Genomic DNA, 24754 nt, shown 5'->3' on the forward strand with positions numbered 1-24754 from the left:
GGAAATGGAACATATTTGCCATGTTACACAATTCAAAAGTCGAATCACATAATATTCTCATTAAGGACCCCGCATTCTAAATAATGACGAAAATACCCAGGATCATGGCTTGCATCGAGGGGCTTATATGCCATTTAGGTTTGAGCGGTTCCAACACCGCATTCAAATTTCCAGCGCTTTCCATTCTTCGGGCAGCCATCGTTCGTCTCCTTCTTCGCCGGGTAATGTCGATTTTAGGGCACTTTTGAGCGTCACTTTGAATAGGGGGATTACTGGATCAGACAACGGCCTTTTCGGTGGGTATTTGATGTTAGTTTCATGCTCTGATTCTTTCTCGCGCTGAGAGGATGGAGCTGCCGGCGGCGGAAGTGAATATCCTTAGCCTGGAAGTTGATTTCGATTACGAGTTTGATGCGTCGAGGTACTTTAACTTTGTGAGGGAAGAGACCCCCTCGGAGGCGTGGGTGGCGGAGTCCTGGTTCGAGACAGCTGGGAGTTACCCCCCTTCTCGTACGATTGAGCTTTTGTTCATTTAAGCATTATCATCCCTTTAATGCTCGCTAGTGTCGTTTACAAGTTGTGATATTGTAGTTTTTCAATTATTTTTTTCAGTATGTTTTAATATTTGCTTCATGGTTTGGTTTGGATTTCTGTGGTTACTTAGCTGCTTGATTTGGTCGTCGAACTTAGGTTTCGTCTTTGGGAGATTCCAAGACAAATGTAGGATATGGCTATGTGTAATTCTAACAAAACTGAACCCCTCATGACATTTTTTGATATTCGGGCTAAAGTTAGGTCAAATACATCAATAGCTAAACTTACTTGGAATTAAAAATGTAAGCTTATGAATGAGGGTCAATATCTTGCTATTTTTTGCATTAGTATTTTGTTTTTTCAACCATCTGATAACATGTCTTAGTAATCTTTACCTCTATACTAGTTATCACATTCTCTCAAATGAAGGCTCATCAAATATCATACATCAAGAGTCGCTCATTTATATGGAGGAGTTATGGGAGTTGCTTATTCAAAAACTTTGTGGATGATGCCTAAGACTTATGAGAGCCACAAATCAAATGAACTACTTGATCCTAGTTGAATCACCATACTTTGTGTTAGGGAGTCAATCAATGGGGATTGAAGGTGTTTTCAACCAAATTTATTGTAGGTTTTGAAAGTGTCCAAGGATTTCACAATGGACGATTGATCACAGCTAGTCAAGGAGCTCTATAGGATTGCAGTCATAAATGGCAAATTATATCTGAAAATTTTTCTTGCAAGAAATGTGTATCCAAACATGGCTAATTTTAAATTGTGTGGTTGAGGTTTTAGAAAATAGGTAGTTCTTAATGTTAATTATATCCCGAGCATATTTAAGAGTATTCTTGATTGAGGAGGTAATATTTAGATTTAAATGATTATTATGATTTTTGTAGCTTGGATTTGGTTATAATCAAGATATACAGAGGCTCTGTGAAAATTATTTCAAATATCTTCAAAGGATGAAGATAGAGCGTATATTAAGAGACAAAGAGGAAAGACCCAAAAGCATTGGAATGGACGTCCAAGAGGAATTTACAGCTACACAATGATTAGAGTAAGATGCTTGGATTATTGGGCTTACAATGCCATATGGTAGCAATTGCACAGATATAGGAGTAGATGGATTGAGGGAAGATGAACTTGATTAAGATCTTTGAACTGACGTTGTCATAGTTCATGTTTACTTAATTAAGAAGATAGTTGACCCAATATGATTAAATGATTCTTTTTAGTAATTCATGGGTTATTTGAAGGTATCACGTAAGATGGGCATAACGACACTATATAAAGGCCATAACTTATGGATAGAAGGATGATTTTCGTCAAGATCCAAATTTTCATCATTCAAAGTCATCAAAGCCGTAGTTCACTTGGTTATATGACAATTTGAGGATCTTTTTTAGGGAGTCCCATTGGTCAGAGGAAAACTAGTTTTAAACTCTATGGCTAAAAAAGCTTCTGAACTCTATAGCTGAGCTTGTGCTTTATGACCAACATGTGTTCTAGACTCTAAGGTTAATAAGGCATGAGGATTACCTCCTCCATGCCATGTAGAGGACACCCATAAGACTATAGTTTGATTATACAAATCAAGATGTTCAATCTTCCATCCAACCGTATCTACAAAAGTGTAGTCATCAAAAGCTTCATAACTATAGTGGTTACAAAGGACATGTTTGGATAAATAAAATGTGAGTACTTTTTGAATAAGATGACATTAAGATCCAATTATTCTATCATTCGAGGTCTTCAATGCCTTAATCTGCTTAGTTATGTGACAACTTTGAGGTTCCTTATTATCAATTATGGGTTACCTTATCTAAGTGTATGTTGTAGATCGTTGAGTTTAACTTTAGTCTTAGATTGATAGATAAGATTAATTATACTCCACTATCAAATATGCCCATACTGGACTTAGTAATTCATCATGGTACCTTCTAAAACTTATTGAGGATCCTAAACAACTGATAGAGGAACCTAAGCTCTAGGGTTGATGGGGGAATGAAGATACCTTAGTTGAGATGATATGATTTACAAATTGATGTTATGAGATCAATCAGTCGTAAGGTTAGAGTTGCATCTTGCTTGGGTTTGAATGTCAACTAACCAACGAAGCTACTAAGTGCATATGTGAAAAGTGGGGTCATTTGGTTAGGATGATATAAGGGTGGCAGACAAATTCTAAGGGTAGTATGCATATGCCCGACGTGTGTTTTGCTTTTGTTTTAGTTATCCATCTTAACAAGCTTCTTCAAAAAGTACTGTTTATTTTCATTTTATTTTCCATATTTTAATATAAAAATTTATCTTATAATCTAACATCATAGTAGAATAATCCTAGGTCACATCACATCATTTGCTATGCCCCATTCCTAATTACAAGTTGTTGGACCTGGACAATTAGATTTTGTTGTTTCTAGAATTTTAAGTTTATTTACAATAATTACAGGAAATACGATTTGTTTTGATGACAATTAAGAATTCAGGACCCTTCATTTTAATTAGGTGTATTGGGCTTTTGAGGGTGGGTCTGAAACCATGGATATTTGCATCCAAACTAACCTTGCAGTCACAGGGTTTAAAGCACGAAAGTAACCTTTCTAAAATACAGAAGGTATGATTATATCTTTATCACACCTCCAAAAACCTTATATTTGTAGGATCTTTACTTGGTTGATACAATCCTTTTTTATGGAGTTTTACGATTGTGTGACTAGCAGTCATCGATAAGTGTTCTCATAAATCTGATTTCAACGCTGAGCAAAATAATGGTTTGCTTTGCAACTTCAAAAACAAACAAAATCATAACTTACTGATGGAATAAATATTTAACCGTGCAACAGGACAGGCTTAAAACTTGTTAAACTTTATATAAGCTAGCTTATTATGTTACATCTAAGTAATAGTGCTAGTAATAAACAAGTTGGATTATGTTCTACTTCACTTACCAACAACCTTTTATCTATTTAACATTTTCCTTTACTATTTTATGTTACTATGCAACTATTCTATGATAATAAAATCTGAAGTAGCTTTGTTTCATGCATAAATGAAGATTTTCTTCATTTTTTCCAGCTTTTATATCAAAATTGTTCTTGGAAAAGGATGTCTTTGCAGAAACTGTCAATATTATTCCCAAGTTTAAAGACACACAAATGTCTGGTTTTCATCCGAATGGAGCAGGTGATCAAGTTCTCTATGACTTAGATGAAATCTCCAAAGGTACATTGATAATATCCACCTTTAGCTGCATTATAAATATTTTTAATTGGACTTTGATGTTTATTAGAAGCTTTTATATTTTATCCATATGGTGATTTATATGACCCTTTTTCTCCAAGAGATATGTTTTATGTGAATATTTTCCTCAATGAGAACTTTAGAAAAAAATTCACTTGTTAAATAGAATTAAAGTGAGGCAAGAAGTGCTAGATTAAGTGGTCAAGCTAAAAAGCATCGCTCCTACATTTTCTTACGCTTCTTCTTGCTTAGAGCCTTATACATGATATCTTACAAGTTCATCTATGATTGGTGAATTTTTCTATCATAAAACTTGTTTATGGAAACTCATATGATCTATTATAAAAGGGCTTGTTCCTTTCAACTAATGAGACAGCTTGAATGTTATCAAGTCATCAACCAAGTTCATATAAATCTTCTAGTTTCCTAGGGAAAAGGAAAGAATCTATTTTATTTATTAATTTCAAAGTATTGATAAGTTGATATAGGAATTTTTAAGGTTTGGAAATTTTAAATCATATCTAAGTAGCTACATGTAAAATAACACAATCAGCAACAGAAAATGTAAGTTATCTATTTTTAGTCTACAATAATTATTAGTAGTTAAGAAAATTGAAAAGTGAAAGAAATCAAACATGGCAATAAGGCTTTGTACTTGAAATTAGTAAATAGAATTTAGGATCATATAAAATCTAAACAAGTTTTGAAATCTGAGCCGCTTAAAAAAATATTAAAAATATTAAAAAAAACACAGAAAACCAAAAATCAAGTTTCCTTAAAGTAACCTTACATGTATTCCCCACATCAATTTGCCAAATGTGAAAAATTTAGGTTTGATCAAAGTTGATAAATTGCCAATATCATATCAAGTATATTCATATGATCACACTTATCTTGTGCTAGCTAGGATATGCACATGTCTTTCGTTTGGGTTTCTAGCTTGATTGTGATGATAGCATTACATTCTAGTTACGATACCAAACCAGATATTCCCCAATGATTAATTCTAGAAGTTGTAAGCTATAAGTACACTTGATTGTGCATGAAACCTTGTGTTCGTTGAGATTAGCTCTACAGGCTTTCACTCTTGGGCAAGGAGATCTTCTTGGACAATGCAATCTGTTGACTTGAATGTCTGATTTGGTTGAGTTCACTGCCTTTGTCAACTAAATAAACTACGGGTAAATGACAACCTTGGATGAAGGAGCAATATAATCTTAATCATGTGTTATTATTTTTCTATCATCCATTATAAGACAATAATGATGTATTTTTCTTACCTTAATTCAAATTATTGTTACTAAAGTAAAGCTTGTACAGCTTATTGTTACACCTTGATCGAAAGTTCTCTTTTGCAATTGAGAGGGTTAAAATATAAACTTGTGCTTATGGGCGATATTGAATCAGATCATAACATGCTCAGAGAGGGTGAAATTCTAGCTAATTTCTTATCGAGTATTTAATTTTTCTTCTTTAAAATTTATCTGAAATCACTCAAATATGATAGATCTGTTTGGGATTTTTAGAGGCCGCATAAATTTTGTATAAATCGCATTTATTGTTTTTGTTGAATGTTTGCTTAATTTATAATTAATGTCTTGCTTGAGGCCTTCGCTGAAATGAATAATGATAACATGTTGCAAAAAACTTTAAATCTATTAAATTATTCAAACTAATTATAGTCATTTTGCGTGTTTCTAAATTTATTATTTTGTTGGTCAATATAATAAGGGAATTACAAATATTCTTTTTAAAATTTATTTATGTTTGGTAGTCCATGGTTATTTTGAACAAAACATTGGCAAAACTATAGAACATATTCAAATTTTGTTTTACTGTTTTAGCAAATTTATTATTATAGAAATTAAACATATCATAGCTCATTTGAGCATATTTAAATCTTATTCCTTTTTTTTTTTTAAATTTAGAAATATAATCTTTAATCTCATAGTCATGTTGGAATCGGTTAGAATTATAATTAAAATGTTTTAAAGTTGCATCACTTCATTATTAATTTATTGAATCCAATTGTTATTTTCTATTTCTAGTTGACATTATGATACAAATCTAAGCTTTGATGCTAAATCTAATGTAATCAATCTTAGAGCAAAGAGTTTCTAACGTATAGTTTTATAAAACAATGTTATAGACATGAAATTTGATAGGTTGCAGTGTTTAATTTTAAAAAGTCTTCGATACTTGTGATGAAATGTGAAACATGAAGCAAAATTAATGCAAAAGATAATTTAGTTGTTTTTTACTAATAAAAATACATTGAAATTTAGTTCTTAAAAACCTTATTAATTTAAAATCCAACATTCAAAGTTGTCCCAATTATATCCAATATGAATAGCTTCAATTACACAGGAAAATCAATGATAAGATTAAGTTTATATAATCTTTTTATAAGAGTGCTTCTCTTAAAAAAATTTTGGTATCCCACTTGACCAAGTAGTTGAGTCTGAGTTGTTGATGGATTAACACAAACAATAACAACAAACCTTTATCCCACTAATTTGAGTCGGCTACATGAATCTTTTTTCTCCATTGCTTCCTATCGAGTGTCATATTTTCATTTAATTCTAATAAATTAAGATTATTTTTTATACAATATGCCCAAGTCTTTCTAGGTCTACCTCTGCCTTCTTAACATAAGTTACATCTAAAACATCTTTTCTCCTAATCGAATCATCATATGGTCGACGTTTAATCTTAACATAAGTTAAATCTAAACATCTTTTCTCCTAATCGGATCATCATATGGTCGACGTTTAATATGACCAAACCATCTAAGAAGATTCTCTCTAATTTGGTCTGCTATTGGAGCTACACCAACCCTATCACGAATATATTCATTTCACATTTTATCTCAAAGTGTAAAGCCACTCATACACCTAAGCATTCTCATCTCGACAACACTTAACTTAGTTTTATGTTTCTCATTTAAAGGCCAACATTCAGTGCCATAGGGCATTGTAGGTCTCACCACCATCTTATAAAATTTTTCTTTCAGTCTAAAATTGCTAGTATTCTTTATTTTGTAGCTCTTCATCTTAAGATCTAAAACTAATAATCAATGTTGAGTATTTAAATCCCCACTTAGAATGACCTTACAATTTTTACTTTCTCGACGATCTCTTCTTTTCATAAGAAAATAATCAATTTGTGCTTTATTAGATCCATTCTTATAAATAATAATATACTCATCTCTTTTCTTGAATAAAGTATTAGCATAACAAAATCATACGCTAAAGTAAAATCTAATATATTTACATGTGACTGAGCCTTCTTCATCAATCACTCCAAAACCGTAACCACCATGAATTTCTAAAATCTTCTACCATACTACCAACATGTCCATTTAGATATCTTCCAATAAAAATTGTTTCTTCAAGGGGTATCATTCGTATTAAGTCTCGTAGGTCATTCCAGAATTTTTCTTTAGAACCTATATCTAAACCTACTTGAGGAGCATAAAGACTTATAATATTAAATATCTTAGTATCAACAATAATCTTAAGGGCTATATTTCTATCTCCAATTCTATTAATTTTTACAACATTATCTTTCAAACTTTTATCCATAATTACACCTACACAATTTCTAGTGCAACTCTTACCTGCACGCCAAAGTTTAAAACGTAGGTTATTAATTTGCTTAGTCTTTTACCCATTTAGTTTTTTGAATAAATATTTATCTTTCTATGAATTATAGTATCAACTAATTTATCTGTGAAAGTACCTATATTACAAAATTCTATCATAATTTTAGTTTTATGGACTAACTTCTTTACCTGCATCTGTCCATAATGTGGGAGCCTTTACTTGTTTGACATTACACCCGGACGCCGGTATAGGAGCCCTTACTCATGGATTAACACACCTAACTATAATTTTATTTAGAAAGGGTTTCTATTTTTAAAAAGAAGGCTCTCTTTGATCTTCCAAATACCGGTTTGTAGCTCACAGAAGTCATACCTGTAAAACAAAAATCTTAGAACGCCACCAATAATTAAAAAATTTTCTGCCTTCGAAGGCCTCGTAGTACACAGGAAAAATAGAGCCGCAAGGATTTTTTTCCCCCGTTGTATTTGATATAACCTTACCCTTCCAATGTCAACAGGTTGCTTGCCAGACAAATATATTGCCAAAGGATATAGCTCGCATTAATTGTTTAGAGCTAAATAACTGCATGTGACCTAATAGCTTGCTTTATCACAAAATTTTATGTTTTCTTATATTGATTTCATCTAATCTAAAATGGGAAATTTACATACATCCCACACAATTCTTATTGTTTTTGATATTTGCATTTGTAACACTTGTAGTGTTGTAAATATGCATGAAAATATGTTTTTTACTTTTAAAAAATTAGCAATGAAGATACATAAATATATAAGAATTGCATGTTATGCATGTAAACGCCCCATCAAAAAATTATCTTGAAGTGTTAAAAGCTTTCGTTAGTTATGAGGAGCCTGATTGCATACTAGCTTTGAATTAGAAATCATAAATCTTAAAACATCCTCTTTAACTTTTTTTTCCTATTTTGATGGTGCACTCTAATGACTGATGGAAAAATATTTCTACTTCTTGGTTGTCTTATGGCTTTGAATTGCATTTGGTGTTTAATTGGCAGTTCACTGATTGCAGTGTTACTTGCTGGTTTGCAAGTTCGAGCGTAGAAAAAAAGTTGGTGAAATAATATTTCTATTTCTATTTCTCACTGTTGCTCTTTTATTTGATGCAATGATATTCCTGTTGTTCATGATTAGCTGCATTTGGCTTTTTTCATGCCACCCCCACAACAAACCACCACCAGTCGTTTGAAGATGAGTATACAATTGTAATATCCATTTTTATAGAAATTCAACTGAATAAGTAGATGATACAGTCAATTGCTTATTTTTCCAATCCACTCATTTCCAATATGCTTAAATATTTCAATTTAAGTGGAAAACTATCTAAAATATATCATTAAAAATAAATTTATAGATTAACCCATAAAATTCTTAACCAAAAAAAAAAAAAACATAAAACATAAAATTTATGTGTACTTGCTTGCCTTAAAAGTTCTTTATCTTACTATATTTATACATAAAAAAACATGATAAAAAAATAAATTTGATCCTACTTAATCTCAACCTTTCCTTTCTCCTTTTTCTTTTAAAAAATAATAATCATTTGATGAATTACTTGACTTAACAAGATAAATAAATCTAATATGAAATTCAAATATTAAAATAAATTAAACAACATGATAAAACAAATCATAGAATTGAGCACTTATGATCAGTACATTTGTGTAATAGTTAATTCATAAATTTTGTAATAAAATGTTTACATCAAGAAATAACATGATAATTTCACTAGAATTTAAATACATGATTTCCTGTATTTTTTTTAATTTCATATTTGCTTTAGAATATTTCATATTCGGTACGGTTATTGGTCATCATAATCCAATCTGAAGGTTAAATCATCAAGTTCAATATAATCAGAGTGAAATCCAACATTGTCGCTGTTGAACTGTGTTGAGGGCTTTTTGCCTCTATAGAAGACCCTTCTATTCCATTATGGATCCTTTTGCTCTTACCTGCGTTGGTAACCTAAACTTATCATTACCAACCTGTTTCCCATAACATGACATTTCTTACCATTCGAATATTTTCATAATTAATTCATTTTAATGTACATAGGATTAATGATTAAATATATGATTCATGTTTATTTTAAATATCTGTAAATGCACATGGATAGCTTGTAGGTGTCAGATGCTTTATTTTTGAAGTACTACTAATTAACAAAAAAATATAATAATAATAATAATAATAATAATAATAATAATAATAATAATAATAATAATAATAATAATAATAATAATAAAGCTTGTATCAATCAAATTTTTATGTGATTGCTTATTCATAAATATGAGATTGTAAATATGCATTTCACAATATGGAAATTTATACCGTGCATGTCAAATATTACTCTACTATACATATAAATATATGTACAAAAAAATTGAAAAATTCTTTTTTTTATTATGTTAGAATTTATAAATCTTACGCACTTGACGATTTACCCAGTCGAGAAGGACTTCCTGAAACTTTTTTCTTTTATAAATAATTTCAATTTTACTCTTCATATTAGCTTAAGAACTTAATCTCGATTAGAAACCAATATTTTAGAAAGATATCAAATATCAAAAAACCCAAATTTAAAATCAAAACCCAATTTCTTACCTTCCAATCATCTCTTCCCTCCTCATCTTCTTTTCTTCTTTATCTTCTCCTCTTCGTCCTCTTCTTCTTTCTTCCTTCACCTATTTTTGTTCATTTCCTCCCAGCTGCCTCATTCCAGCCACTGTTCCACTTCCCCGACACGCACGGGATGGAAAGTTACGGGAAAGAGGAATACGTGGAACCGGGAAATGAAACGATTGGCTTAGTAATTTATATACCTATATATATATATATTAATATTTTCTTAATTCAATCACAGCCGTCCAACACATCAATTAGTCAGCATGCAGAGATAAGTGGAAATGTCGAAATCCCACTCCTTGTTACAAAACGCACATCAACTTACATTAGAAATTTTTAGGAAATTTACTTAGGGAGGTGTTAGGATGGTGCCTAGCATAAGGGTAAATTTATCTTTTATATGTGTAAGTGTAATTTAGTGTTTTTAATTATTATTATTGTTGGGTATAAATATAATTGTTATTTCTAGGGTTAGGTTTATGCAGAGATTATAATGTGAGTCTTAAGTTTAGATTTTGGGAGAGATTTTCTATCTCTTGAATTGTAGGAATTGGGAGATTATACTTTTCAAAATTTGGTTATTACATGTCAGCTCCCCATACATATTCGTTTATTCTCTCTATACCTTCTCAAAATTTGCGTATATGTAAATATTACTTGACATAGTTTGTACATCTGATTTTTTTTTAATGCTTATTGTGCTTACATGTTTCTTCTTCTTTCAGTATTGACGGTTGAAAATTTTGTGCTTCATGATCCTTATCAAAATGAGAAGAGATTTGTATTTGGTTCATCTGCACAAGTCTCAACATTGATGAAACCTACAGCTAGTCATCTTGCCAAGCAAAATAACCACTGCCTAGTGAGACATGCTCATCAGTCAGCACATAGGTTAAGTCTACACTTTGAGTGTAGTTTAATTTATATAATCACATTTACTTAAAAATTGATGTTCTTTCATTCATGAATCATGAATTCAACATATTTATCGTTGTACATTTTTTATCCAACTTTGCCTTTTTTGTTAGTTATGTAGTAATATAAATAATTGCTCTAAAAACTTGTCCATTTCATTAATGACTTAGGCTTTTATAAAGCCTTACAACATTTACAAATAGATCTCTAGACTTCTCCTATTTATAAATAGTACTCTATATTAGATATAAATCTCAACATTCCCCCTTAAGATGGGTAAAAGATATCTACTAAGCCCATCTTGTCACATAACCTAGACAAACTAATGAGCTAAGTCCTTTGGTGAGGCAGTGAGCCACTTGCTCTCCAGTGGCTACATGACAGCTCTAATAGTTCATTATTCAACTTTTCTCTGAAGAAGAATCTATCAATCTCCACATGTTTAGTTCTATCATGTTGCACTGTGTTGTTGGCGATGTTGATCACTGACTTATTGTCGCACCATAACTTCATTTGAGCTCTTTGATCCACCTTGAGCTCTATCAACAAGGCTCCCAACCACATCATCTCGGCAACTTCTAAGGCCATGAACCTATACTTTGTTTCTGCGGTTGGCCTTGCTACTATTTATTATTTTTTGCTCTTCCAAGTTACCAAGTTGCCCTGTACGAATATGTAGTATTCGGATGTAGACCTCCTGTCATCAGTACAACTCGCCCATTCAAAGTCACAATAGCCCTCAATGCTTACATAACCATTATTCCTGAAGATCAACCCCTTCACTGATGCACTCTTCATGTATCTCAAAATATGATACACTGCATCCATGTGGTCGTTCCTCTGATCATGCTTGTAGCGACTCGCTACGCTTACTACAAATGATATGTCGACACGAGTGTGACTCAGATAGATGAGACGACTTCTCAACATCTGATATCTCTCGCGACCAACTGGCCCTTTTGCCTCTGCACTCAAATTTCCCTTCTGATCAATTGGTGAAACTGCAGGCTTGCATCCCAACATGCATGTCACTGTGAGCAATTCTACCACATACTTCCTCTGAGATAGAATAATCCTCTCTGCCGAACAAGCCACCTCAACCCAAGGAAGTGTCTAAGTTGTCACAGGTCTATCTCAAATTCTGTTCAATTTTGTTTTCAGCTGCATAATTCCTCCCTCAATCACTACTGAATATCATATCATCCACCTTACACGACAAGCATAGTAATGTGACCACCATTGTCTTCAAAAGAATACCGTGTGGTTGACAGTGATTTGCTGATAGTTCATGCCTACCATTATTCTCCTAAACTTGTCAAACCAAGCTCGAGGAGACTGTTTTAACCCGTACAATGACTTCCTCAGTCTACAGACCTTGCTCTTTGTTTGGTTTGTGTCGAAGCCTGGAAGTATTTCTATGTACATGTCCTCAACTATCTCCATGAAGAAATACATTCTTCATATCCAGCTGGTGTGACCTCTATCCATCATTTACAGCCAGAGAGATGAGTGTCCTGATTGTGCTCATCTTCACTAATGGTGCAAATGTTTCATCATAGTCGATATCATGCATCTGACTACTTTTTCGCCACCAACCGTGCTTTGTAGTGATCAATTTTTCCTGTTGAGATATGCTTCACGGTAAATATCCGTTTGCACTCGACTGGCCCTTTCCCTATTGGTAGTAACACGACTCCCACGTCTTGTTTTTCTCAAGTGTGCTAATTTCCTCCAACATGACAACCTTCCACTATGGATTCTCTTTAACTACCTGTCAACATGGGTATAGAGACAATGTCTAAAGATACAATGAATGCTTATGCAGGTGATATGTTAGAGTATGAGACAAACTGAACATGTTATGTGAGAAACCAAAAAATTTAGGAGAATAACGATCAAGAGGTCTTCTTTAAAGTCATGGGAGTGGGATGAGAAGGAAGAGAAATCATATCACCTGTGCTATTTAATCCTAAGGTGGATGGTGCAGGTGTCTCAGGAGTCGTGGTGGATCGGGACAAGGGATTTAATGACACGAGCAACACGGCGGGCACTGTTCCTACATGCTGTCTCCTGGTATGCTTACCAAACTCTTCTTACTAGAACTAATATAAGAACTCCTGGTATGCTTACCAAACTCGCCAACATCACACACAAGCTTTTATTTGTTTGTCTTTTCATTTAAAGATGGATACAAACAACTCAATAAATTAACTAAAGAATGTGTTTCATGTGCTTATGACGTAACAACACATCCTCCACATTCCTCTCATATCCTCCTACTCAAGCACTCTCTACCATCGATGTCAAGGTTGAGTCCATCCTCTCTCTAAGTACCAGAGTCCATTATGCCATGTGTCAGTCTCAAGTCTCTGGTCACTCTCCTTCTCTTGAAAGATCACCATAGAAATATCAAATAAAACACACATTTTAGTTGAAGTATAATGACATTAATGAATAAAAGATTTATTGAAAATGAAGGAGCATGCAAAAAATCGAATATAGTCATAAAATTAGTACACCTTATTTCACCATTACCAATCACATGCTACGTAGTACCATCAGAGGTCTAAATGCTCTCTTGAACTGCTAGGTGAGTATACGAAGAGAACTCACTAACAACACATATCGCATGTTGAAACGCACCGGGATTTACGATCCATCCTGCTGACCTTGTGATAGATATAGAGGCAAGAGCATGTGTATAATGAGTGTTTTTGACTGAGTGAGCATAAGTAGCGGTGTTTCCCTTGGATGAAAATGAGGTAGATACATCCTCAGTTATATCACCTGCCATTCACTGTTTCCTCTTCAATATCTCTAGCAACTCGCGATCCTCATCGGTAAAGACCACTACCGTCTCTCTCTTATTCTTCGCTACTATCAGACTTGCCTGGTAGCCACCTCTTTTACTAGGTAGATAGATCCTCAGTTATATCACCTGCCACTCGTTGGTGGTGTTAGAGCTGTTTTTGTTGGGTGAATTATAGTGCTATTTTTCTATGTTGTTGGCGTTATTAGGATGTTATTGTAGTGTTATAGTTTAGTGTTTAGGGATTGTATTGTCCTAGTGATATTATTGTTGTTTTATTGTCGTGTTATTGTCGCCTTATTGATGTGTTATGTGATATTATTGTTTAGTTTTTTTAGTGTTAATGTGGTGTTATTGTTATGATTTATGGTTTAGGGATTGTATTGTTCTAGTGGTGTTATTGTTGTATTATTTTGTATTATTGTCGTGTTATTGAGGTGTTATGATGTTGTTATTGTTTAGTTTTTAAAGTGTTATTGTGGTGTTATTGTTATGGTTTAGGGTTTTATTGTTATGTTATTGTTATGGTTTAGGGTTTAGAGATTGTATTGTTCTAGGGGTGTTATGGTTTAGTAATTGTATTGTTTTAATGGTGTTATTGTTGTGTTATTATTGTATTAGTGTCGTGTTATTGTCGTACTATTGAGATGTTATGATGATGTTATTGTTTAGTTTTTACAGTGTTATTGTGTTGTTATTGTTACGGTTTAGGGTTTAGGGATTATATTGTTCTAGTGATGTTATTGTTATATTATTATTGTAATATTATTATATTTTTGATGTATTATTGACATATTATTATTGTGTTATTGTGGTATTATGGTTATGTTATTGTTGTGTTATTACGATGTTATTGTTGTCTTGGAATGATTTTCTTGTAATTGTGGTGCTATTAGTGTTTTCATGTTGGTGTTATTGTGGTTTTAGTTTGGTTTGACTGTTGTGCTTCTGTGTTGTTAGTGTTGTGGTTTTAGTTCCATGGTGTTTTTGTGGTGTTTGCCTTATATTTATCTGACTATCGTTAAATTGGTGTGGTCATGTGCAGCGTGGAAATATGTACATTGATCCAATCGCAGAGACGTTTCTTCGCACAACTGTTCACAATGAACAAGAAGCAAATGAAAGCTACTGTGCCTATGCATATCATGTAAGATTTTTTATTAGGAAGAACCATAACAGCTATTGGCCAAACTTTAAAAAGATTAAAATCAAAGATTTTATTTGCAGAAAGGCTGACCACAAAAAGGAGTCAAATCTGATAAATACTGTTAAGATCAAAAAAGCTGACACGATAAGTGGAGTAGATATGTCATCGATACTGAAGGAAATTGCACAATGAAGAAATTCATTGAAAGACATAACCACCATTTTGTCGAAAGCGGTGATGAACATATTCTGCGTTCCAACAGAAAGATAAGTTAGTTAAATGCAGATTTGCTGAGATCAATGACAGGATCAGAGGTCAGAGCAACAGATGCATATAACTTTATCGCTACAGAGGTTGGGGGGTGGAGAACATAGAATGCACGAAAGAGATGCATACAATTTTATTCAAAGAGAGAGAAGAGAAATAATAGAACAAGAAGATGTCAATTCTCTAATACAGTTGTTCATGGAGAGGCAAGCTGAGGATACTATGTTTGATAGAGATTTTGAAATCAATGAGTGTGGAAGACTCACAAGTTTTTTTTCGAGCGACGGGTTGTCCAAACTTAATTATGATTGTTTTGGGGTTGTAATTTTTTGTACAAACTTTAGATTAAATAGGTATAATTATGTTGCGCTCATTTCGTAGGGGTGAACCACCATTGGCGAAACATTCTCTTTGGAGTGAGTTTTTTGTCTGATGAGATCATTGATTTCTTCATTTGGTTATTTAAAACATTTATCCGAATAATGAGTTACAAGCATCCAACGACAATTTTCATGGATCAGGATCAATCGATGACGTGAGCCATTAAAGATTATCTTCCACAGACACGACACAGATTATGCCAATGACATATATACAAGAAATTTTCTTCAAAAGTGTATTGTGCTTTGGGTGTCAAGAGTATAGGCGATCTCTTTTACAAATGCATGACCAAGTGTGATTTTGAAGAAATTTGGCCCATAATGATTGAGAAAAGAAACTTGCACAACATGTGGTTAAATGATATGTACAAAGATCAAGCATAAATGGTCGTCAGTCTTCAATAAAGAAATATTTAGCATGAGAATAGTATCAACACAAAAAGTGAGTCAACAAATAATATTTGTCACGGCATTTCAAAGCTTACTAACTCTCTCGCTGATTTTTTATTTGATCTTAAAAATATAATAAAATCATAACATCGGAATGAGAATGACGAAGATTTCAAAAGTAATCAATCGGTCATTACGCTCGTGGTAAAAGACAACCCAATTTTGAAGCAAGCTGTCACATTTTATTCGAGAAAACTTTGTTAATGTTTTAGCAAGAGGAAGTGGATGAGCTATGTGGACTTATAGAATGCTTTCCAGAGAGTGGCTCAAAATATTATGTAATAAATTTGGATAATAAAGAGACAAACTAACATTTGATTGTGAAACTTGACAAAGTCAATTTTGAGGTCACTTGCAGTTGCAAAATGTATGAAATGATGAGGATATTATGTTCTCACTCTATTTATGTGCTTAATGGTGAAATGATGAGGATATTATGTTCTAACTCTATTTATGTGCTTAATGTGGCTCAAATAAAACTAATTGCCGAAAATATTTGTTAATGCGATGGTCTGCTCAGGCTAAAAAGGAACATGCATAACAACTTTGGTTACGAAAATATGAAGGAATCCCAAACGAGCACCGGTTCTGCAAATGACCTACTATTTCGCTCACACGCTCACAAGATTGCATATCAACTCATTAATAAATCACAAGGAAATGAAACAACCGAGCAGATGTTGTGGGAATCATTTAAACTTCTCTTTTTTTAGCTCTCCCACAAACAAAGTCCAATGGACATTATGAATTATATGAAATAATATGATTTGAGCTTCCTTAATACTTTCCTTTTTGATGTGTTTCACGGAAGCTGCACTATCCAATTTTCTATGCATATGCATAAAAGGTTAATTTGAATTGTCTACAATGAAGATACGAGTCAAATATATATGGATAAATTAAATTATTGTGATTACCCAATATTGTCACGTTACATAGATGTACGATCTGTATAATTTAGGTGACCTGATAATTCTTTTATGCAATATGTCAGTAACAACATCGACATGTTCGTTTCCAAGCCACCCGTTTAGCAATACATTCTCCGGGCCGGCTCGGTCAATTGCCTTCCCAAAACCTTTGTTTGCAAGAAAATCATGTCTGCATCGTCAAGAAAGAAATATTGTCACATTTGAATATCAAACTACATAACATCAAAACTGTTGTCAACAGTTACTTACACCCCCGTGTATGTGGCAATGCAGTCATCGATTACATCCTGCATCTCACGTAGTACTGATGATCTACCAAGATATTCAATGTAAGATGCCGCAGGACGAGACTACAAAATAAAACAATAATTATAAACTCTAACTAAAAAATTAAAGATGTGTTCCAATATAAAGAGCTAATTTTTTTGTACCACTATCACATGACTCTCTATATGAGAGCTGGTGCTCTGGCTAGTGATGACTATCGGGTTGCTTTGCAGTTCCAGGATGACTATAGAGGTACCTAAACCAGCGGGTGTCATCGCAATCTGTTCACGAGTATCTCGTAGGTTTCCCTCGGCTTGACTCGGAGTTGTCTCTGACTCAAATGATAGTACACCTGACACCATTATTGTTTGAAGGTTTTGAAGCAATGACAATTCTAAATTTATTTCTGATTGTTGACCTTTCGGTCATCGATATCTACAACAGATACAGCAAGACGAGTCTACAAAAGAACAAAAGTTTTTAAACATATTATCAGGTTAATAACAGAGAACAATATAAAATGAGCTGTTTACCGTAAATGACACAAGATCAAGAGCATCATGTGCTGTTCGTTCGACTTGATTGGGGTTTTCTAGTAGTGCCTTGTTTCCTGTTATAACATTGGATTGTGCATTTTTTATTTACAAAAGAAAAAAAAATTATTAAAACTATCATAAGATCAAATAGAAGATGCACAAGACAATGTTGTAATAGGGGACGAGACACTACCAGAAGACCCTGATCAAATCGAACGAACATCACATGATGTTCTTGATACCGTGCCATTTATGCTAAACAGAAAATCCCACATGATGTGCATACACACAGTAGCTTTCATATGCTTCTTGTTCATTGTGGATAGCTGTGCGAAGAAATGTCTCTGCTATTGGATCATTGCACATATTTCCACACTGCACATTATCACACCAATTTAACGATGGTCAGATAGATATAAGACAAACACCACAATAACACCATGGAAAACTACACTAACAACACAGGAATACAACAGTCAAACCTCACTAAAACCACAATAATACCAACATGAAAACACTAATAGCACCGTAATGACAAGAAAATCATACAAAGACAACAATAACACCACAATAACACAATAATAACATAACCACAACACCACAATAACACAATAATAACACGTCAATAATACAACAATAATACAATAATAACACCATTAGAACAATACAATCCCTAAACCCTAAATCATAACAATAACAACACAGTAACACTACAAAATTAAAAATAACATTACCATAACACCTCAAAAGTACGACAATAACATGACAATAATACAACATTAATGCAACAATAACACTACTAAAAAATAAAATTTCTAAACCATAACACCACTAGAACAATACAATACCTAAATCCTAAACCATAACAATAACACCACAATAACACTTAAAATACTGAACAATAACACACAATAACACCTCATTAACACAACAATAACACGACAATAATACAACAATAATACAACGATAACACCACTAGAATAATACAATCCCTAAACCCTAAATCATAACAATAAAATCACAATAACACTAGAAAGACCAAACAATAACATCACATAACACCTCAATAAGACGACAATAACACAACAGTAATACAACAATAAAACCACTAGGAAAATACAATCCCTAAACCCTAAACTATAACACTACAATAACATCCTAATAACGCTAACAACATAGAAAAATAACACTAGAATTCACCCAAAAAAACAACCTTAACACTATACTAAATCCTAAACCCTAAACCAAAATAATAAACCTAAACACCACCATCACACCAAAATAACACCACACTAACTATAAACTAAAACACGTAACAAAATCAGCTAAAACCAACATAACACAACAATGCAAAACTCAAATAAAACTAAAATAAAAGTAAACTTACTTCTTATTGAAGCTGGTTGATATTATTTCCTGATTCCATGACCAATATTTCTTCTTCTCCAGAGAAATCGATCGCACCAGCTCGGAACCAAGCTCAAAGAAAACCTAAAAAGACAAAATCTGCTTTTCTGGACCGGCGACAACATAAAAATGCGACAAAAGACTTTTGGCGGCATTGGCTTCGGAAATAAATTCACTTTTTTCGCTTCTTGGGCTGGAATCGAGTTTCCTTCGGGTCGGATCACGTGCTCTAATTCATTTATTTTACCTCGTGTTTTTGATGGGGCCTGAAATTTCACGGCGAACGTGGATTGGACTTTGCTCGCAACTTTGCGTGCGGAGTCCAGATGTAATGAGCTCTCCGAAGTGTAAAGAAACCGAAGCATAGGCGCTGAAGAAGTCAAAGGGCCCAGAGAGTCGAAGTTGAACCGACGAAGAAGAAGAACGCTAAAAAACCCCCTAAAAACAAAAATAAAGTGACCAAATCTACCATAAAAGGCGTTTTTTTTGTATCGGTGTTTCGGCAAAGCTAGATTCGGGCCGATTTCCGCGACAAAATGCATCTCTTAAATTTCTTCGCGACGGGGCCAATGATTCGAGCCGGGTCACGTTAAATGAGTGTTTTTTGAATTTTTTTACATAGTGTGACCCATATTTCAGTTGGATTCCTCTCATTGGACTCCACATGTAACTCTGCTTGCGGAATCCTGAGGCAATATTTTTCCCCGAACAACAACGGAGTGCAGCGCGATTCTCTTATACCAAATAGAAATAATTGCTCTAAAAATTTGCCCATTTCATTAAAGACTTAATTTTTATAGAGCTTAACAGTATTTATAAATAAATTTTTATACTTCTCCTTTTTACAATAATACTCGGCATTAAATATAAATCTTAACACAATCAAATCGAGTTTTGATCAATTACTATACATTTGTTTTTCATATATATATATATATATATATAGATAGATAGATAGATTCTTTTTCTTCTGTCATTTTAATCTTCAATGTTAGATCACGAAAGCCACTTATTGCGGAAAGGGTGAAGAATTCTGAAGATCCTTCCGACAATGGGTTTCAAGCCGCCAAGAGACAAAAGCTAGAGGATGGACTTTTGCGCAAGGTTCTGCCTCAGCTTTTATGCTTATAAGTACTACTGATTCTTTATCTGTTATATGCATTTTAGCACGACTATTGGCCATGTACTTTATAATATTCAGCAGTTTTCATATAGCTTCCAAGAAATTTGCAAGACACTTTGTTAAAAACTCATCATATTAAATTCTTGGAAGATTTATGTACGTACAAATCATCTCCTATGTAATTACTTATCTAACACCTAAACTTTAGTTTTTACTTATGCATGCCAACATATATCTATATAGTATTATATATATATATATATATATGCATGAAAAGATGTATTTCATTTTTTAATAATTAAAATAATGATATTTTTGATGCGATATAAAAGATTTGAGTGGTATAATGTTAAAAATAAAATTTTGGTGTTAGATATGTAAAGACATTAGAATTGTGTGGTACGTATGCAAATGCCCTAAAATCTATTTGAGTTAAGCTAGTTGATCATATCAAACGCGATTTGAATATGTTTTGATTCATGATTGTATATTTATTCAGGGTGGGCCAATATCATTTGGTTTGATTTGACAGTCATTTACTGTCTACTCGAACTTCAACTCTAGCATGTAACATCGGAAAGTGATGGCGCATAGAATGAAAAATCTGCCACGTACTTGCACTGCAGCATCTTTCCCGCAAGGTGGAATCCTGCTAATGTCAAAAACGTTGCAATATCATGCCATGAAGCTCTCAGACTTTGGTGTCATACTAGACACTGTTGTGGGCATTTATGAATACCGCTCCTTTTGCTCGTCTTAGTAGCGGAATTATATCTTTCCACCGCACACACGTTCTAAAAATATTTTTCTATTGAAAATTTTTAGGGACGTTTACATGCATAACAGGAAAATTAATATGCTAACTCCTTGACAGCTTGTTGTAGCCGCCAGCCTACACCTGCTACAACCGAACCTCCTGTCGCCAGCCCACCACTTCCCTCTGCAACCTTGCCGCCCACTTGCAACCCTCAACCTTGCTGTTTCCCCCTCTCCTTGTGCAGCTGTCCTCCACCTTTTCCCCCCTTTTCCCCTCCTAACCACCGGCCACCTTAAACCCCACCTTCCAACCATATCCTCCACGTCCCCCTCCCACTACGACTCTCCACCCCCTTCACGCCACCACGGCTGCCCTCAGATCTTCTCTTTCGACCCTAGTCAGAGATTAGTGTTTGTTGCAATTTTATTTCTGTTTTGAGTCATGTTTGTAATCCTAATCATTTGCTTAATGAAATTTGCTTTTGTTACCTCAAATTTTATGTTACCTCAGGTTTGATTAGTTTTGGCATCAGAGGTTGTATCTATTTGTCTAAGGTTTAAATGTTTTGATACCTGAGTTGACCCAAACCATGACTCTAAAATACGAATATTATTGTCATTTGGTTTGATTTGACACAATCATTTACTATCTACTTGAACTTTAACTCCAGCATGTAACATCGGAAAGTGATGGCGCATAGAATGAAAAATCTGCCACGTACTTGCACTGCAACATCTTTCACGCATGGTGGAATCCTGCTTATGTCAAAAACATTGCAATATCATGCCATGAAGCTCTCAGACTTCAAAGTCATACTAGACACTGTTGTGGGCATTTAAGAATGCCGCTCCTTTAGCTCGTCTTAGTAGTGGAATTATATCTTTCCACCGCACATATGTTTTAAAAATATCTTTCTATTGAAAATTGTTAGGGACATTTACATGCATATGAAACTAATGAAACTAATATTAGAATAGGATCTTGGAACATAGGTACTCTCAATGGTAAATTAATGGAATTTATTGATATTATGATTCAAAGGAAAATTAATATCTTATGTATTCAAGAAACTAAATGGGTTGGAGAAAAGGCTAAGCAGATTGATAATTTAGGTTTTAAACATTGGTATTCTGGTAAGAATCACACTAGAAATGGTGTAGGTGTATATATAGATAAGAGTTTGAAAGATAATGTTGTAAAAATTGATAGAGTTTGAGATAGAATTATAGCCCTTAAAATTATCATTGATACTAAGATTTTTAATATTATAAGTGCTTATGCTCCTGAAATAGGTTTAGATATAGGGTATAAAGATAAATTTTTGAATGACTTAGAAGACTTCATGCAAATGATATCTTTTGAAGAAATAATTTTTATTGGAGGAGAATTAAATGGACATGTCAGCAGAGTGGTAGAAGATTTCAGAAATATTCATGGTGGCTAAGGTTTCGGAGCGACTAAAGAAAGTAGAGTTATTTTAGAATTTGCTTTAGCTTACAATTTTGTTATTACTAATACTTTATTCAAGAAAAGAGATGAACACCTTATTACTTATAAGAGTGGATCTAATAAAACACAAATTGATTATTTTCTTATGAGAAGAAGAGATCATCGAAATTGTAAAGATTGTAATGTCATTCTAAGTGAAAATTTAAGTACCCAACATCGTTCATTAATTATAGATTTTAAGATGAAGAGTTGTAAAACAAAGAATATCAGGACTCATCATCGTAGAATTAGATGAAAGAACCTAAAAAACACAAATAAAATTATTTTTATGAGTAAAATTCATGATTTTAAAGTTTGGGATGTTCATTAAGAAACAAATGTTACGTGGGATAAAGTGACAAATACTATTAAACAAGTAGCAAAAGATATGCTTGGAAAATCAAAAGAAAATGTTTTTATAAATAAAAATAGTTGGTGGTGAAATAATAATGTGCAAGAAAAGATAAAATATAAGAAGTTATGTTATAAAAATTGATTTAAATGTAAAAGTTTAGAGAACTGGGAAAAATATCAAACGAAGCGCAGAGAGTCTAAAAAAATAATGTGCATCGCAAAAAATTATGCTTTAATGATTTTTTATAATAGATTAGATACTAAGGAGAGTGAAAAATATATGTATAAACTAGCCAAACAAAGAGAAAACAAAAATAAAAATTTAAAAGATGAAAATCAAAAAGTACTTTTCTTAGAAAAAGATATTTAACATAGGTGGGTGATTTATTTTGATAAAATTTTTGATGAAGTTATTGAAAATACGATCGACCTTAGTGATCTTAATATCGTGAATACAAATAAAATGTTTCATTTTTACCGTTGCATTAATAAAAAAGAAGTTGAGTACTTTAAAGAAATAAAGGGTGAAAAGTCTGTAGGACCTGATGATATCCCAATTGAAGTGTGGAAATATTTAGGAGATTTGGGAGTTTCTTGGTTTACTAAACTCCTTAATATTATTTTAAAAACTGAAAAGATGCCTGAGGAGTGGTGGAAGAGTGCTTTGGTCCCCATTTTTAAGAATAAAGGGGATGCACAAGAGTGTGCAGCTTATAGAGAAATTAAGTTGATGTGTTATACTTTAAAGTTATGGGAGAGGGTAATTGAACATAGGTTAAGACACATTACAAAGATTTCTCATAATCAATTTGGATTTATGTTGGGCATATCTACTGTGGAAGTTGTATATTTATTGAGAGGTTTGATGGAGAAGTTCAGAGATATGGAGAAGTTCAGAGATAATAAGGAGACTCTACATTTGATTTTTATTGATTTAGACAAACTTACAATAAGGTTCCAAGAGATATCCTTTGGAGAGTTCTTGAGAAGAAAGGTGTTGATATGAATTATATTCAAGTCATTAAATATATGTATACTAGAGCTGTTACTTGTGTTCAAACTGAAAGAAGATTGAATAAATATTTTCCTATTTATGTTGGATTACATCAGGAATCGGCTTTAAGCCCATATCTTTTTGCTTTAGTTATGGATGGTCTTACTGGATATATGTACCTTGATGTACCTTGGTGTACGCTTTTGCTGATGATATCTTTCTTGTGGATAAAAAGAGAGAAAAAGCCCAAGAAAAATTTAAATTATGGAGGTCTACATTGGAGTCTAAAGACCTTCATTTAAGTAGAACTAAAGCTGAATACATGGAATGTATTTTAGTATTAGTAGCTCTAGTGACAGAAGTGTGACTTTGGGTGATCAAATTATTAAAAGGTATGAACGATTTAGATATCTTGGGTCTGTTGTTCAAAGCGATGGTGATATAGAGGATGTTAATAGTAGAATTCAAGTTGGTTGGTTGAAGTGGAGGAATGCTTCGGGCCTTTTGTGTGATAGAATAGTACCGCTTAGACTGGAAGGAAAATTTTATAAGACGGTGGTGTGTCGGCGCTTAAAAGGGGGAAAAGAGAGTTTTTTTTTTTATGTTTGGGGGTCGCCCGTAATAAGCTGTCGGTCGCCGGAATCGAAATCCCGTCGCCCGCTTCGGAAGGACTTTTTAATTTACGTATATATATATATATAATTTTAGAAAAATATGAAATCAAACTGACCTCATATTTTCCATAGTTTAAATGAAATAGCACTCAACCTCAAATCCTGTATCTACCCCGAGGGATAAACACAAGACTTGAGGGTGAGGCTCGATCAAATAAACTAAGAAAGATATGACATCCGTTTGGTCTGCGAAACCGTTTTATTTG

At 33.2% G+C, this 24754-nt stretch overlaps 1 protein-coding gene across 1 annotated transcript in view; it reads left to right on the forward strand.

Annotated features, from left to right (window-relative positions):
• The window catches only part of LOC110029093 (protein TPX2-like), a 32799-nt gene continuing 8045 nt past the window's right edge, over window positions 1-24754 (forward strand). The window contains exons 1-4 of the mRNA XM_020731220.1: window positions 1-510; window positions 3619-3765; window positions 10774-10939; window positions 20154-20262. Coding sequence (XP_020586879.1) covers window positions 348-510; window positions 3619-3765; window positions 10774-10939; window positions 20154-20262 — 585 coding nt within the window. The 5' untranslated portion in view covers window positions 1-347. The remainder of the gene's footprint in view (window positions 511-3618; window positions 3766-10773; window positions 10940-20153; window positions 20263-24754) is intronic.

Source organism: Phalaenopsis equestris, unplaced genomic scaffold (assembly GCF_001263595.1).
Source record: "Phalaenopsis equestris unplaced genomic scaffold, ASM126359v1 Scaffold000548, whole genome shotgun sequence".
NCBI lineage: Eukaryota > Viridiplantae > Streptophyta > Magnoliopsida > Asparagales > Orchidaceae > Phalaenopsis > Phalaenopsis equestris.